Source organism: Schistocerca serialis, chromosome 9, assembly GCF_023864345.2.
Source record: "Schistocerca serialis cubense isolate TAMUIC-IGC-003099 chromosome 9, iqSchSeri2.2, whole genome shotgun sequence".
NCBI lineage: Eukaryota > Metazoa > Arthropoda > Insecta > Orthoptera > Acrididae > Schistocerca > Schistocerca serialis.
The window spans coordinates 428,931,250-428,948,559 of record NC_064646.1 but is presented as its reverse complement, the minus strand read 5'-3'; the positions used below and the strand labels follow the sequence as shown (position 1 = coordinate 428,948,559).

Genomic DNA, 17,310 nt, shown 5'->3' with positions numbered 1-17,310 from the left:
TTGTTGATTTGTCAAATCACAACTAGACTATTGTACTCCAACCTAACCCAGATGTTGGCCTACACTGCAGAGCAGTTTGTCTGCACAGACAGATGTTTTTGCACTTACTCCCGTGTTAACAGTTTCATGCTACTTTGCCAGTCAGTGAGATAACCACAGGGTCATAAATCTACATCCATACTGTGCAAACCACTGTGAAGTGCATGTCAGTCGGTACTTCCCCTTGTGCCAATTATTAGTGCTGCTTTCCATTCTGTTAAAGTTCCAAATGTGAAAGGAATGGCTGTTTAAATGTCTCTGTGAGTGCTGTAATTAATTTCATGTCCTCCTCTTTATTCCTACAGGAGCATATTTAGAGAGTAGTAGCATATTCGTAGACTCATCATTTAAAGCTAAGTTCTTGAAACTTTGTTTCCAATCTTTCCCAGGATAGTTTGTATCTATCTGTTGCAAAATTTTAAACGACTATTTTGTCCATACATTGCAAAATTTTAAATACAACAGAGTCCTGCTAATCCGAACCCCGGTAATCCGAATGTTCAGTTAATCTGAAATATGAAAAATGTTAGTCTAAGTATGGAAAACTGTGCATTAAACTGCTGTACATACACACTATTTTTAATTTACACAGTACAATAAACATGTATTACAAAAATTGGCAAGATAACATTAGGCTTAAACAATGCATAACAATGAAAGAAAAGCTGTCAAACTTACTAAAATACAGCGGACATTTTATCCCTACTGTTAAGATTACAAAAACTCAGTCATTGTTTTTGGGCATAATGAAGACAGTCTTTATATGATGCATAGCTGCGCCATCGTCTCATAAACATCAAATTAGCACGTGTAGCAGTGGGCTGTTGCTCCAATAACGTAGCGCGAGGTCAAGGGCTTCTGCTGTGTCACTGTATGGCACCAGATCTCCTTCGTCGCTTTCAGGCTCATTGTCACTTCTGTCACAGCAGTCCACTTTTCCTGGTCTTGAGTCACAGCGGCAACTAAATCAGCGTCAGTAAGGTTCTCCACACACGCCACATCCCCTGCCATCCACTCATCTACATTTTCTTCACTAGCTTCTTCACATCCAGGGATTGTCTGTATCAGTTGTAGTAGATTTTCAACTATGTTGTCCTGAAATTCAACAGATGTCCACAGTTTTCTCCACAATTTTCTCAGAGTATTTTCTGAAATATTCTGGCATGCCTCAGCAGCCCAATAAACAACATCCTTCACACTGGTTCTTTTGTATTTGGTCCACTAAAGGAATTCTATCATCATGGATCAGCATACTTAAAAATTGTTTTCTGTAAATCAGTTTTAATGTTTGCTGTACGCCCTGGTCCATCAGCTGTAGAAGTGCTGTAACATTCAGCGACAAAAACTTCGCCACAATTTCTGCATCACATAATTCCTCAGTGCTGGGGTGAGATGGTGCGTTATCAATCAGAAGGATTGCACAGGAAAACAAATGATTTTCCTTAGAAAACTGTTGAACAGAGGGAACAAACTGGCCATGAAACCGTCTTTGAACAGCTTACCACCCATCCATGCTTTTTTCTGGTTGCGATAATATACAGGCAGGGACTTCACGTTGCAATTTTTAAAAGCTCTGGGCCTAGCAGATTTTCCGAACAGCATTAAAGTCAGCTTGTGATTACCAGTAGTGTTTCTGCACGCTAATAAAGTCACACGATCTTTGCACATTTTAAAACCAGGAGCATGGTCTTCTGCTTCTGATGCCAGGCTTTTTGTTGGCAATGCCCTAAAATTAAGGCCAGTCTCGTTAGCGTTATAAATCTGTTGGGGAGAATACTTTCCCTCTCTTATCACTTTTTCAAACTCACCCAAGTATTCCTTCGCTGCATCACGGTCAGAAGAAAGCTTCTCTCCAGAATTGTTAGCTGATGGATTCCATGACGTTTTTTGAATCTGTCCAACCAACCTGTACTCGCACTAAAAGACGCATCACCATTCAGTAACTGGTTCAGGTAAACAGCCTTCTCCTGAACCAGTGCTCCACTCAGAGAAGTTCCCCTTTCTCTTTCCTGCATAAACCAGAGAAAAAGAGCTTCATCCACTTTATCATACAGAGACTGTTTCAAAGTCTGCCAAATTTCAAGTGTTTTTCCCGAAGATGTTGCACAGGACTGTTCAAGCTTCACTCAGTTCTTCTTCCAATCACAAGTGGTTGCTTTACCAACACCGAGTTCAGTTGCCAGTTTAGATACATTCTTATCATTGTCTACCCGTTTTAAAGCATTCAGTTTTTCTTTGAGAGTTAACGTTGTATGTTTCCATTTACTCATGACGAAAATAAGTCCACCACTACTTCTGAATGAAAACGATACAACTGTTATGCATGCCAGTGATCAATAACTAACATAACCAAGCGCATTGCGAGCCAACTGGCAGTGCACTGACCTCAGACACTACAAAGGTCTCAACAGTGCACAACAACAAGGGTAGGTAGTGAGAGTGAGCCATTGTTCCCACACTTGTTCTCATTTGTTACTGTGGTTTACCTACTTATCTGCTTGATATACTTCATTTTAGAAACTCGTCACTGTAATTCCGGCTAATCCGAACAAATCGGTAATCCAAACAGGGTCCAGGCCTAATTAGTTTGGTTTAACAGGACTCTACTGTACCTACAATTCAATAGATTTAACAATTAGTGATATTTTTGTAAGTATCATATTCATAAATTTTCCAACATATAAAATATAACTCATGAAAACATATAATAGTTTCGATGCAATTATCATTTTCACTAGCACATCATTTTTGATGCCAATTACCTCTATAAAATACATGTAACATAATAAAGACACCATTAGAATTGTGTAAATTTGCCTCCTAATGTTGTTAATTCCAAAAAATATTAAATCTATTTTGTTTGGAATATAATTAGCCCATGCAGCAGACGAGGATCTGTTTAAACTCAAAATTATTGCACTTGTAAATGAATCATAAATCTTTTGTTCCATAATTTTGCATCTCTCTTCACTAATGGCACTGCAACAGCAACAAGCTTTTCAAGTTAACACTTATTCTGAGAGAGGTGCCACGTACATTGTTGCTTCGAAGGTTTTGCATCTTATTCACCAGAGGCACTGCAGGCGTCATGTTTTTTCTGATTGGCTACTCTCAGCCAATAAGGTTATTATGTATGCTTCAGGCACAAGCGAGTGGTGCAGTGGTTAGCACACTGGACTCACATTTGGGAGGACAGTGGTTCAGACTAGCTTCTGGCCATCCAGATTTTGATTTTCCGTGATTTCCCTAAATCACTCCAGGCAGATGCCGGGATGGTTCCTCTGGAAGGGCATGGCCGATTTCCTTCCCAATCCTTAACACAATCTGGGGTCCAGGTACATGTTCTCAGTCTCGTTGCAAACATACGATCTGTATTTTAGAGAATATCATTAGTAAATATTTAATCATGATAAATAAGTGCATAAAAACCATATGTTGTTGTTGTTGTGGTCTTCAGTCCTGAGACTGGTTTGATGCAGCTCTCCATGCTAATCTATCCTGTGCAAGCTCCTTCATCTCCCAGTACCTACTGCAACCTACATCCTTCTGAATCTGCTTAGTGTATTCATCTCTTGGTCTCCCTCTACCATTTTTACTCTCCACGCTGCCCTCCAATGCTAAATTTGTGATCCCTTGATGCCTCAGGATATGTCCTACCAAACAATCCCTTCTTCTAGTCAAGTTGTGCCACAAACTTCTCTTCTCCCCAATCCTATTCAATACTTCCTCATTAGTTACGTGATCTACCCATCTAATCTTCAGCATTCCTTTGTAGCACCACATTTCGAAAGCTTCTATTCTCTTCTTGTCTAAACTATTTATTGTCGATGTTTCACTTCCATACATGGCTACACTCCATACAAATACTTTCAGAAACGACTTCCTGACACTTAAATCTATACTCGACGTCAACAAATTTCTCTTCTTCAGAAACGCTTTCCTTGCCATTGCCAGTCTACATTTTACATCCTCTCTACTTCGACCATCATCAGTTACTTTGCTCCCCAAATAGCAAAACTCCTTTACTACTTTAAGTGCCTCATTTCCTAATCTAATTCTCTCAGCATTACCCGACTTAATTTGGCTACATTCCATTATCCTTGTTTTGCTTTTGTTGTTGTTCATCTTGTATCCTCCTTTCAAGACACTGTCCATTCCATTCAACTGCTCTTCCAAGTCCTTTGCTGTCTCTGACAGAATTACAATGTCATCGGCGAACCTCAAAGTTTTTATTTCTTCTCCTTGGATTTTAATACCTACTCGGAATTTTTCTTTCGTTTCCGTTACTGCTTGCTCAATATACAGATTGAATAACATTGGGGAGAGGCTACAACCCTGTCTCACTCCCTTCCCAACCGCTGCTTCCCTTTCATGCGCCTCGACTCTTATAACTGCCATCTGGTTTTTGTACAGATTGTAAATAGCCTTTCGCTCCCTGTATTTTACCCCTGCCACCTTCAGAATTTGAAAGAGAGTATTCCAGTCAACATTGTCAAAAGCTTTCTCTAAGTCTACAAATGCTAGAAACGTAGTTTTGCCTTTCCTTAATCTTTCTTCTAAGATAAGTCGTAAGGTCAGTATTGCCTCATGTGTACCAACATTTCTACGGAATCCAAACTGGTCTTCCCCGAGGTCGGCTTCTACCAGTTTTTCGATTTGTCTGTAAACAATTCGCGTTAGTATTTTGCAGCTGTGACTTATTAAACTGATAGTTCGGTAATTTTCACATCTGTCAACACCTGCTTTCTTTGGGATTGGAATTATTATATTCTTCTTGAAGTCTGAGGGTATTTCGCCTGTCTCGTACATCTTGCTCACCAGATGGTAGAGTTTTGTCAGGACTGGCTCTCCCAAGGCCGTCAGTAGTTCTAATGGAATGTTGTCTACTCCCAGGGCCTTGTTTCGACTCAGGTCTTTCAGTGCTCTGTCAAACTCCATACATGTGACCTTAAAGAGTAACCAATTTCATACTAATTGTTTAATGAAATATTGTTTTAGCCAGTTGTGGAGAAGCCTCTCCAGCTTCTGTTCTTTCTGACAGCTTGTTCGTTAACTATTGTGATGTCTGTATTGAACTGTGCGCCAAGCCCTACTTTTGTGTGTGGGAGAATATATCATGTCTCTCTTTCTCACGTCCTAAATCAATTTCATATTGGTTTCTTGTAATATTAGACCTTCCCCATCCTACACATAATGATAGTTTGGTATTCCTGTCCATATCTATATATAAATTAGTGGCTTCCTTTGGCGTAGGTAATTGATACTTCTAAAATGTAATACATATCAGTCTGTGTGTTTCTGAACTGGGAATGTTTTGTGTTGATAATCCCCATCACCATTAGAAACTCCTGGCAAATCAAAAGAGTCATTACAGCACTGTGCTATGTTCACATGGGAGATTTTATTGCTAAATATGGCTACTTTTGTCAACATCTTATGTCTGTGTGTGATGAACATGTTGCAGCAGGCAGTTGTGATACATAATCAGCCAGTTTACATAAATCATTTAAGGTGAATACTGGAATGATTCATTTAACAGTTAGTTTGCAAAACAAGGAGGTAAACAAGAGTGTGTCAGAACCGGGAGCACCAGAATATTAATTATCCATCTGTTAAATGACCAATGTAGTTTTCAAGCCATTTTCCATTTTTGTTGAGAGAAATCCTCACTTGGTTATCCATGTCCACCTCAGGTGGAGTGTACACGAGAAGTTAAGTAAGATACTTTCACAAAATGTGAATCATGCAATTGACAGGCTGTTTTCACACACATCATTGCTGTCTTCACATTCAGATTAAAACCAAATATCATTAGAGATTCGTCATGTAATGCTACAGTGTTGCCACATTAACTGTAATTTGCACTTCTGTTTAAGTTCAAACAACAGAAATTGAGCTGCCAGCATGGGCAGAAAGTATTTTTTTTTCTAGCAGCAGTTAAATGGAGTGCCAGTGGTGCCTTTTAACAGAAATTCTTGTACATGACACCACTAAAAAACTGCATGCCAGCTGATAATGCTTTGCTGTGGTGCAGTGGCAAAGACATGCAGTTTGTGCGTGATGAGGAAAGCTTTGATGAGAGAAACTGAGTTCCATGGTGCGAAGAGCCAACTAACAAGTAATTTTAATCAGACTTTAGTTTAAAGTGTTGATGGGTGTCTTGGACCTATATCCAACCACAGAAAAAAAATGTATATCCAGAACTAGCAAAGACACTCTACATGGGGGTCAGCACTGTAATGAGAGCAATGTACAACAATGAAAAAGTTATTTCTGGGTCATTCAAGACTCGAAGTGAAATTTGAGTCTATGTTGTCAGACAATCTGCATGAATGTTTTAGACCCTTGGCTTGTGCATTGCAAAGGACTCTCCGTAATTATGTGCATTTCCTAAACTGTTGGTAACAGACTGAGCTAACTAGCAGCTGTAGATGAAATCCTGTTTCATATGTAAGTTTCCTAAAGCTACTAAAACTATTTGTGTTTTTTCTGTAGGTTGGTGTGAATCCATATGACTACAGTGGACATGTAGCTTTGATAACTACGTTGCAAAAATTAGCTGATCTTAGCAGACTGCGTGCTGCCAGGGAACGCATGTGTAAATACTTTCCCTTGGCACCTGGTAAGTAGATTTTATTTTAAACAATGCAATTTTGCTTATATTTCATATAGTAATGTGATCACTTTATGTTCCAGGTCTTTGGCTGTCTTGGTTAAGAGATGAAACTGCTGTTGCTACGTCAGAGGAAGAAAAGAAATCTGCTCTGAATTTATTTGAAAAATCAGTGCAGGATTACATGTGTAATTTTCTGATTTGTTATTAATTCAGTTTTACATTACTGACTCAGGATAATATTTAAAATACCAAATTTCTAATTTTCTTCCAGCTGTTGACATATGGCTAGAGTATATCCGATACAGTCGCAGTTGTGTAGGGTCTGCCTGTAATGAGGATTATGTGCGTGATGTTTGTGAGAAAGCTGTTGCAATTGCAGGACATGATTTCAGGAGAGGTACAGAAGTCTGGAAGGAATATATGTTATTTGAGAAACAATTAGCAGCTGTAAAAGAGGTATGATGTTATGTGTAATATTTATGAAAGAAATATGAATATAAGTGTAACTATCGCTTAATGGTCAGTATGTGGGGCCTTTGTATTAGTTTTTTGATGAGATTTTCCTCTTTCTCATCCTTGATGTTGCCATGTGTTTAAATTGAAAATATCTGTCTGTGTTAACCCGTTCCTGTTTGACTACATGAATTGTTTAATTTTTCTTGGTTGCATTTCTTTGGAAATGCTTTTTCCAGTTCATCAGTCTTCCCAAACATGGATGTTAACTTTACTAAATTCTCATGTGGAAGATGAATGTTACCTATGTAATGGAAACCATAGAGAAGAAATACAACATACATTTGCTGCTGCAGTCAGCCTTGTTTTCAGTTTTGCTGCTCTATTCTTTTATTTATCCCCTTCTGTTTTCTTTCCCCCTGTGTTCTGGGGACTCTTTTTAAAGCATTTAGTACAACAAATAGAATACTTAGTCCTTTCTTGATTTGATGCAAATTATTTCAGTGGGAACAGTAGAGATGAAAGCACCAATTCAGTTTTTGAGTTGGTAAGAAGTACTGCCACATTTGAAAACTACATAAAAACTTTGAAGCTTATGTTTTATTCATGGTTGCATTTGATAGAGAGAAATATGCTTCAAAATATATAAGTCCAAATGTTGAAATTTCAAAAATTGTTTTAAATGTAGATTAATAATTAAATAAAAAACATCTTAATGCTGACCCATAAACATTGGTTAAAAGCACAAAAAAAAGTAAAATACAATCCACACTTGTGCCCCACAGCCCATCATAAGGTATGCAGCAGAGGATACATGCTGATGAGCCAAAACATTGACTGCCTGTTTAATAATGTGTAGGTCCACCTCTGGAACACTATACAGCAGCTGTTCTGCTCGCTTGTGTTCAGCAAGCGTTGAATAGGTTTCCAGAGTTACATGGCACCAGATGTCTATGCACAGGCCATGGAAATCCAGTAAATTACTGGCTGGCAGTCTGTGGGTGCCAGACAGTGTCACAGATGAATGGAGGGGTATTGGTACCCTGCAGTAATGTTCGTATAGTCCACAGATGTCATATAGTTCACAGATGTATCTGATTACTACCACAGCTCCCACAGAAGCCCAGATCAACATCTCCCATAGCATAATACTGCCCTCAACAGTTGTGCCCATGGTACAGTGCTCATTATGAGCAGCTGCCCACCTGGGTGACAGCACGTTGGGACACAATTGTTGACCTTAACTAACAAGAAACTTCATTCATCTGAGCACATAACACATTTTCATTGATACACGATACAATCCTGCTGCAGTCAGAACTGATTCAACAGTGTGTGCTGAGAGGCATGTTCCAAAACACTTATGCCTCCACCAGCATTATACTCTTGTCATCAGATTGCTACCTATCTTTATTTATAGAGTGGGAAAGCATCTGACCTCTACATTCAGTGGCAAGACATTGGTGTCAGACACCTTGTTGCCTACTTGTGATTTCACCATCCTTCATTCTCATTCCATAGATGCTCACAACAGTAGCACACTAGCAGTTGATTGGCTTCGCCATTTCTGAAATGCTCTTTCCTGGTACCGCTGTAACAAAACTACTTTTTGTCAAAATCGCATGTCAGTGAATTTCCCCATTTGTGGTCCTTATAATTGCTAGAATGATTCCTTGTTTGCCTCTGGTCTGGTTATGCACTTTCCTTGTTGTGTCACACAACTATAACAGGTGGCATTCAGTCTCATTGTAGGCGGTGGTGAGAATGATTTGGTTCATCTGTGTATAAAGTACAGTTATAAAGAGACAGAGTGGCAGGCCAGTATTTACTTTCAGCAGTGAAATTCCTGTACAGTCAATATAAACATTAAAAGTAGATAAATAAACAGCTATAGCTGGCCTTTGGAACAATCAGTTCTTTCATCTGGGGGAAAAGAGGGATAGACTGGGATTGAGGGCAGATCAGTCAGACTCCGGGGTGAGGAAAACCCACCTGTTGCACCCATTCTACATTTTCTCTCTCTCTCTCAAGGTGAACAGTTGCCAGCCATTCTCTCTCCTTTTAATTTTACAGTTTTACTAAAGTGAATTTTCCATTTGATACACTCTGTAAAGTAAGGGCATTTGTATCCTCACCTCATACACTTCTGGTGAATGTTGTGCAGGAAGAACAACCACTATGCATACACGAACTTCCATTATCATTATTTACTACACAACACCCAAATGCGAGGAATGTTATCTACAGCTGTCTGTTTCAAGAGTGAAGCTCCCTTCATGTGTGTCTGTCTGCATTCAAAGTCTCATACACAGGCACTTAAAAAAAGTACAAAATAGACATGAAATAAAATCAAACAAAGGTATTTCTACATAAAGTCCTTTCTCTTACTTTAAAATTGGCAACACGGACTCTGTTATGGTTCTTCATACTACCACCCATTCACCAAATTGCTACTTTCCTATAATGGTAACACTTGGCACAACTACTTCGTGCTTAACCATCTGCTTTCCTGTATATTGGCTAGTCCTGTAAACAAGTATACTGACTGCAGTATTCCAGAAATTTTACATGGGACATGAAGAAATAACGTACCAATAGTTGTTTGTGCAAACTGCTCATGTGTATTACGTTACTGCTAAATCCAGCAAAGGTCCATGAAGCTGTTGATGGATGTCTTACTCCTCTCCTGTTTGTACATTATGCTTGTTATCAAATCTGTCTTAGTGAATCAATATTTTTAGTTCTTCACATATGTCAAGCTTGCTTTCTTTCTCCACTATGTGCATCACTTGTAAATCATCTCCAGTGCATGGATAATATTCCTTGTATTTGTGTATTGTATGCTAAATCACGATAGCGATTATCTTCACAACCATTACATCCAATCCTTACAATGTATAATATTAGAATATGTTAGCTTTTCTGTTTTTAGTATCATGGTATTTACAACATGTATACATATAGGTAATAATAATACAGGGCATTCAAAAGTGTTTATCTAGATTTTAAGTGATCTCAACTCTGAAATTAACATCAACACAGACACCATATTTGACACATGCATACACACAATCATAAAGTTTTCAGTCATTTAATACACTCAATTTGAGTGTAACTGGCAACGTGTCAAACATCCAAATTGTACTCTGTACTACGCCATACATTTTGTTGCTTGACATTTTTAAAGATTTGCATTCAAAAAATGTGCACCTGTCTGGTACAGGTGTAACATACACCTTGGTCTTAACGTATCCCCAAAGGAAGAAATCCAGTAGGGTAATGTAGCTGTGGGATTGGGCCATCCCTTCTGATCCATTGATTTTGAATTTCTTCATTGAAAGAGTCCCAACTACATGTTGTTCACTGAGACAGTTCTCCATCTAGTTGAAACATTACATTGGGCTGCTTCATATGGAACTGGGGTATAGCATAATTCTGATATGTCTATGAGCACACAGTACCAATAACATGGAAGAAGAATGTACTGATGACTTTGGCATGCATTAGCGCACACCAGACACTGATCTTCCAGGTATCCCTTGTGTGCTTCCTCACAATCTTTCCGTTGCCGCAAGTACACATGTTACATCCATTTACAACACCACTTAAATGAAATATTGATTCATTTGAAAACGCTATTTGCTGTAAATAATCTTCAATCCCTTTGATATAGAATAACATATTATTTGCAAGGCATCAGCTTTTGCAAAATCTGGAGTTTTTTAATTTTTTAATTTATTTTATTTATTTATTTATTTATTTTTTAATGTACAGTTGTGACTAGTTCTGTGATCTTCAGTGCCTGAAGCTGATGACCTGTGTGTCTCTCTCTTTTGGATGATGACTGCGTCAACACATTTCGTATGTTTTCGACAGTGTCTGTTGTGGATGAAGGTTGCCTGCTGCTTTTAAAATATTTGCATCTATGCCTTAACCAATTTGACATCTGGTGATGGTTTCCCTTAGTTGTGCTGAACCTTTGTTGTATCATGATTGGAGATATCCGGGCTCCCAGCAACAGTTTCAGGAGTCATGGAAGCTTAATGAGTTTGTCAACACACGAGAAACTGGATAGCATAGGTCCGTGGCATAAGTAAACAACAATATCTGTTAGAATCAGGGTAAACATTCTGGGATACCTTGTATAGTTTTTGAATTTTTTATCAGTCCTTTTCTTAATCCACTTTGCCATTTAGTAACCAAAATTTGAGTTTTTACTGTCTGTAACACTCTCAATATGACTACACAAATGCATGCAGAAGCACGCAGCTCTTATTTTAAGATTATCTGTAGTCTGTTAATCTTAAATGGTGAAGAGCCATGTATGTAACAGAGGTGTCTTACAGGCTGACTCCTCCACAGTTGATCTAGCCTGTTAATCTTAAATGGTGAAGAGCCATGTATGTAACAGAGGTGTCTTACAGGCTGACTCCTCCACAGTTGATCTGTGTGTTTTTCTTTTTTAAGAATTTTACCACTAAATTTAAGCCTTGCATTAGCTTTTTCGACAATTTATGTGGATATTTCAGCTAAAGCCACGGTAGATGTCAATGGCTAAATATTTAATTATTTCTTGAGATTGAACTTTGTATTGTTCTTGATACATTTTGTAGGAAGTATATTCATGACTTCTTCCAGCCTCAAAACAACTTCAGGTACAGTTGAACAAGGAGTTTGAATCATGATGTAACTTCATTCTTTTTTTCATATATCCTAAGCACTGTCAGAAGTGAAAGATGTGTTAGGTTAAAAAAAATTCTAGGACCAACTGGTAATTAAGCCCTGGATTTTTACATTTGTAGTCTAATATGGGCCTAAGCAATCGCCAACCACATTTGTTGTAAAATGATATCAGAAGGGAAATTCACTTGATTTACTTATTTCTTGTTCCTTGGATTATTTTGCATGATACATCAGGAAAATATGCGGAACGAGTCATTTGCCATTCACAGCACAAATTATGTGCACCCCTTTCTGTTCTAAAGACAACATTAATGTGGAATAATGAATGTCATTTGCCATCTGGTATTGTAATTATGTACATAATTGTTTCTTTTCGACTGCAATGGATCAATTACAACAAATTCCTTGAAGAAATAAGTATACTGTGAAACAGTAGTCAGAATAGCCAACTCCTTAAATGTATATGAGAAGATCAGTGAGCAAAGTGGCGCAGTGGTTAGCAAATTGGACTTGAGTTGGTTACCACACTGGACTCACATTTGGGAGGACGACTTTGCATCCTCTTTTACTCACAACAGGTGGCTTCCTCACTGAATCTGAGTCACGTGTGCTGCATCCTCAAACCTATCCCACTTTTCCCCTCGACAAAGGAACTAACATTTCCCAAACGTGGGAATAGTTTTTTCCTCTCTCTTTTAAGTTCACGTATTAGCAGTACTGGAATTTCTCGTCATCAAAGTAAGTGCTACCAGCGATACTGTCTCTTCGTAGTTTTGAACATGTAAATGGTGCAGTTATGAATGAACCTGACACAACATGATTATGTTTTAGGACTTGTCTTGTGACTGACCTGAGTTCTTTCATATAATACATATCTGGATGCAAATAACAAAGTGATTGATTTTCATGAACACTACCTTGCAAATTATATTTTTTTTTATAATACGAGTAAGTCCCAGTTATTTTTGCAACAATTTTTTTCAGGTACCACCCGCCCTGTATAAAATACATTCCTGATAGTATTTTGAGATAAGAACTTTACTACCTATGCCTCACTGATGACATCACATTAGCAATGATATGGTAGGTTCTGCCTAGTAAGAAGCCGACGTGTGTGTGTTCCGGCATTATCCAAGCATCTGTTTTTTTTTTAGTAAGCAATAACATGTAACTGGAGCACTGTCTAAATTCTTCTGTATTGCATGAACAGATTGGCAGGCAGAGTAATAATCAGTCACTGGTTAAGGAGTCAATGCTAATTCACACAGAAAAATTGATTGGATTTCAACAAAAATTTAATTGGGTATGATAAGCAAGTATCGTTCATTTTATGCAATAAACCAGCTTCACTGCAGAAGTAAGTAGGCGTGTACTACACACTTTCTCAGAAACAATAATGACTTGAATCCCTCAAAACAACCTACACATTGGAAACTGCCTTATTTTACTTCATTGGTCATTCCCATAAAGGAGACACTTGTGAGAATAGTAATATGTGAAAGAAGAAATTTATATTTTGCATTATGATAGTAAACACTGTAAGCTGTCTATGTATGTTATCTCAGTATCAGTTCAGCTTGTTATTTCTTTCCAAATTACAAAGTGTGCACCTAAGTGAATTAAAGTTATGATCTTTGTAAAACTTCTATTTTAAATATTAATTGTATATGAATATCCATGATAAGTTACCAAGGTATTCATGTAGGCAGTGCACACTGTTACAATGAAATTTTTCGTCTTAAGGTGCAAATCAGAGATGCCATTGTACGAGGTACATTTGCCACATATTGCGTGGAGAGGAGGGAGGGTGGACCAGTAAACATATCATTGTTTGTTGAAATAGTCTCACTTTTGCAAAACAGAAATATAATTGTAAAATAATGATAACCTTGGAATGTTTATATTTGGTGTTTTGCGTGCAAGCTCTACTACATCCTTGTCGCTAGATCAGTTAAATTTCTGGGCTCTGTTGATTGATATTTTACTCACACAACATACATTTACGTATACACAATCACTGTTGTCTCTGGCCCAGTTAAATTTTTGGAGTCCATTGATTGATATGTTATTTGTGGAACACAAATTTATGTATACGTAACAGCAAATAATAAAATTACTATTCATTCATGTAGACCAATGTCCCCTTGTAATGCACCAGATAAATATTCATTCTCCTTGCTTCCTTATGTGCATATTAAGCTAGCAAACTATGCTGCAAGAATTGACTCTTTTAAAAACATATTTATGTTTGACAGTGACATCAGCAAGGCAGACTTTTCTGTGTGATTGATACCTTAGAGGATTTTCAGAAAGGACAGTTTGTCTCATTTGCTGTGTACATAACATAATTGATAACTTGAAAATAATATGCTTTACTGCATTTTACTTGAGTTGTAGAATGTGACTTTAGAGAAACAGGGTTCTGTTTCAAATTGTATGTAGATAACATGATTGAAGTTACTATTATATGCATCTTGCTTTGTGATATATTATTATAAAAATTTTTGTCGTTAGTATAGCCTCCTGTACTGTTCATTGCTCATGAAGAAATTATTGTTAATTTCATTTCTAGGTTGGTCAGTCAGAACAGGAAGCAAAACTTTGGCGTCGATTGCTATCTGTCCCTTTGGCAGGGACAGACAAATCTTATAGAGAGTTTTTTGAATGGGCAAATTCACATAATGTTCCAATAGATTTTGATGTGTCTGAGGTAGAATCAGAGATGCACCGACTGGAAAAATTCGAGAAACAGCTGGTATGTTCCTCTTTTTACAATAACATGGCATTCTCTATATTGTTGTTGTTGTTGTTGTTGTATTGTTTGCAGTAGTAACAGTAGTAGTATTACTTACTATACTTGACACTATAATGGAAGAAGGGGTCAAAATGATCCTTGTCATACTTTTTTCTTCAATGTCAGATCCATTTTTTAAAATTTGTTGGTGAAGTCACAGAATTTTTTCAAGTTTTTTTCTCCTTGTTATTATGAGGTGTTAGGTTTTAAAAGTCACTATATTTTACTTAGACATTTCATTTGAAAAACTTAGAACAGCAGAAATGGTTGATTTGAGACTTCTGTAATTTCTCTTTTGAATGTATTTATATAATCTACCGTAACAATTAAGCAACAACAATCGGTAATCAGTATATTGTGTCATTCAGGTAAAATTCTTTGTCTGTGAAAGACATTCTTAGACATGTCAGCGTGGACATTCTTCTGAAGAAATGTTACAACAGTGAACTGGTAATTGACTTCAATGATGAAGTTAAGGAGTTTTTACCAGAGACAAAGATGAAGACATTGTGAACGAGGAGGATTCAGATACTGATCTCAGTCAACACTTTCCTCTTCCGTCTCTGTAGACTCAGTCTGATCATCTCTACCGAGATGGTTGCTAGGGATGGAACTGCATGGGAGATGGCCAATTTTTCATCTTCTTGAAGGTCATCTGTGAACATTCCGAAAGAGATAGGAGGTCCTGCCTACTTATGCCTGCCAGTGAGTAGACTACTCTCTCATCAGTGCTTTCTGTCTTATTTGTGATGAAGCATGGCTACATCTCATTGAGGAAATGTACAGCACCAAATGCTAAAAAAGGACTACAAAAATGATGATAGGACCGTGCCACTTGATGAACTGTAAATGTTGCTGGCTGTTATACACACTCAGGGTGTCATTTTTACAAAAGGACTACAAAAATGATGGTAGGACCATGCCACTTGATGAACTGTAAATGTTGCTGGCCGTTATACGCACTCAGGGTGTCCTTTTTACAAAAGGTTTGTTTGTGGATGATCTTTGTTTGTATTCTTGGAGGCCTACTTTTATCAGAGATGTTATGCCAATAGACAGGTTTCAGGAGCTTCTCAGATTTCTCCATTTTAATGAAAAATCAATGCAAGCTGAATGACTTTCAGCCAACAATTTTACCCTTGTATTTGAAATTTGGGGGAAGTTCATAATAATAATAATAATAATAATAATAATGTTTATTTGTCCATGTTAACTTTACATCATCATGGTAGACCATATTCATTCTCACTGTGCTGGAGAAAATATAACCCCAGACAAGCAAGTATTATCAAGCAAAACAAAATGCAGGTTTATTTAATTCATGCCAAACAAAGGTGAAAAATATGGTCTCAAATTGTGTTGCTGTCAATGTAGCAACAAAGTATATATGTAATTCATTTCTGTACCTCAAAAAAGAGGACACACAGAGAGAGGAGCAGTCATTTGAAGAATACATTGTTCTACATCTCAAGGAGCCATTTTCAAATCAAGGAAGGAACATGATGAAAGACAACAACTTCTCATCTCTTCCAACTTGCCAAGAAGTCCAAAGAAAATAAAACTTCATTAGTTGGTACAATGAGTGATATGAAATCTCTTAAGAGGTAAAGAAGCCAAATACTGAAATACATGTCACCATCATCCTATGTAAAACTGTCAGCACAGACTGCACCATGACTACATATATTGTAAGGGAATAAGAAGAAAAATGCCACTCTTCTGAGTGCACTGCATGCTGAAGTAGCAGTAAGCGAAGAAGGAAAGGAGAAACCTAATACTATTACAGTATACAATGCGATGAAGTTCGGATGATTGATCAAATGACCCATAAATTTACTACATATTGGACATGGCATCAGTAAATGCATGAGTCATCTGTGAGCAAGGAAATGAAAAGGAAGAAGTTCAAAATTCACCTGGCGAATGAACTCAAGGAAATGAAAAAGCATGAAGAAGAGTAGATGAAAGATGAGGTTATGGGACCAGAATCATCTAGAAAGTTGAAGAAGTTCCAAATCAGCCTCTGCAAAGGCAACAAGACCAGCAACAACTGAGCCTTGTGCAGAAAATGTGCACATAAAGCAGAAATCACCCATGCTAAGTGCATCTAGCAGATTCCAGTGACTTGATGAAAGAGTACAACAAAGCCACGTGTAAAATATGTGTGAGTATAATATTTGGACCATACATACAAATTTTTCTAGAGAGTTTTACAAATAGCTAATATATGAAAATCTACACCTTAGGAAATTTGTTAGCATAAGCAGTGATAAACAATTAAGATTTATTGAAAGAAATAATTAATGTATTACTTACCATGTTAAGCAGTTGTTGTTATAACTTGCAGAAAGGTGGGGATTAATAAACACAAAATAAATTACTTGTTTACTTTAAATTTGAAAGTGTTTCATGTGGACTCAAAATGACCCCTTTCTGCCATGTTAGGAATCTGAGAAACTCTGTCATTCTAGTAGTAAGGCATAAGCCAGCGATGGTTCCTTTGAAAGAGTGCGACTGATATTTGCTTCCCCAAAAGGAGCTTATGCTTTGTCTCTCATGACCTTGTTCTTGATGGGACATTAAACCTAAATCTTCCTTCCTTCCATCATTCCTTCTTTGTGTTGTATTTTTTTAAATATAGTTTTAATTAATGTTGTATATCCCCTGGTAATAAAGTTCAACTTCTGTACTATGTTCCAATGTCAACTTTAGGACAGAAACACAT

General features: G+C 37.4%; 1 protein-coding gene across 1 annotated transcript in view; it reads left to right on the top strand.

The window, feature by feature from the left end:
- Window positions 1–17,310, top strand: part of LOC126418608 (squamous cell carcinoma antigen recognized by T-cells 3) — an 85,223-nt gene that overhangs the window by 5,567 nt on the left and 62,346 nt on the right. Inside the window, exons 2-5 of the mRNA XM_050085441.1 lie at window positions 6,535–6,661; window positions 6,736–6,840; window positions 6,927–7,111; window positions 14,364–14,546. Of these exons, the coding sequence (XP_049941398.1) occupies window positions 6,535–6,661; window positions 6,736–6,840; window positions 6,927–7,111; window positions 14,364–14,546 (600 nt within the window). The remainder of the gene's footprint in view (window positions 1–6,534; window positions 6,662–6,735; window positions 6,841–6,926; window positions 7,112–14,363; window positions 14,547–17,310) is intronic.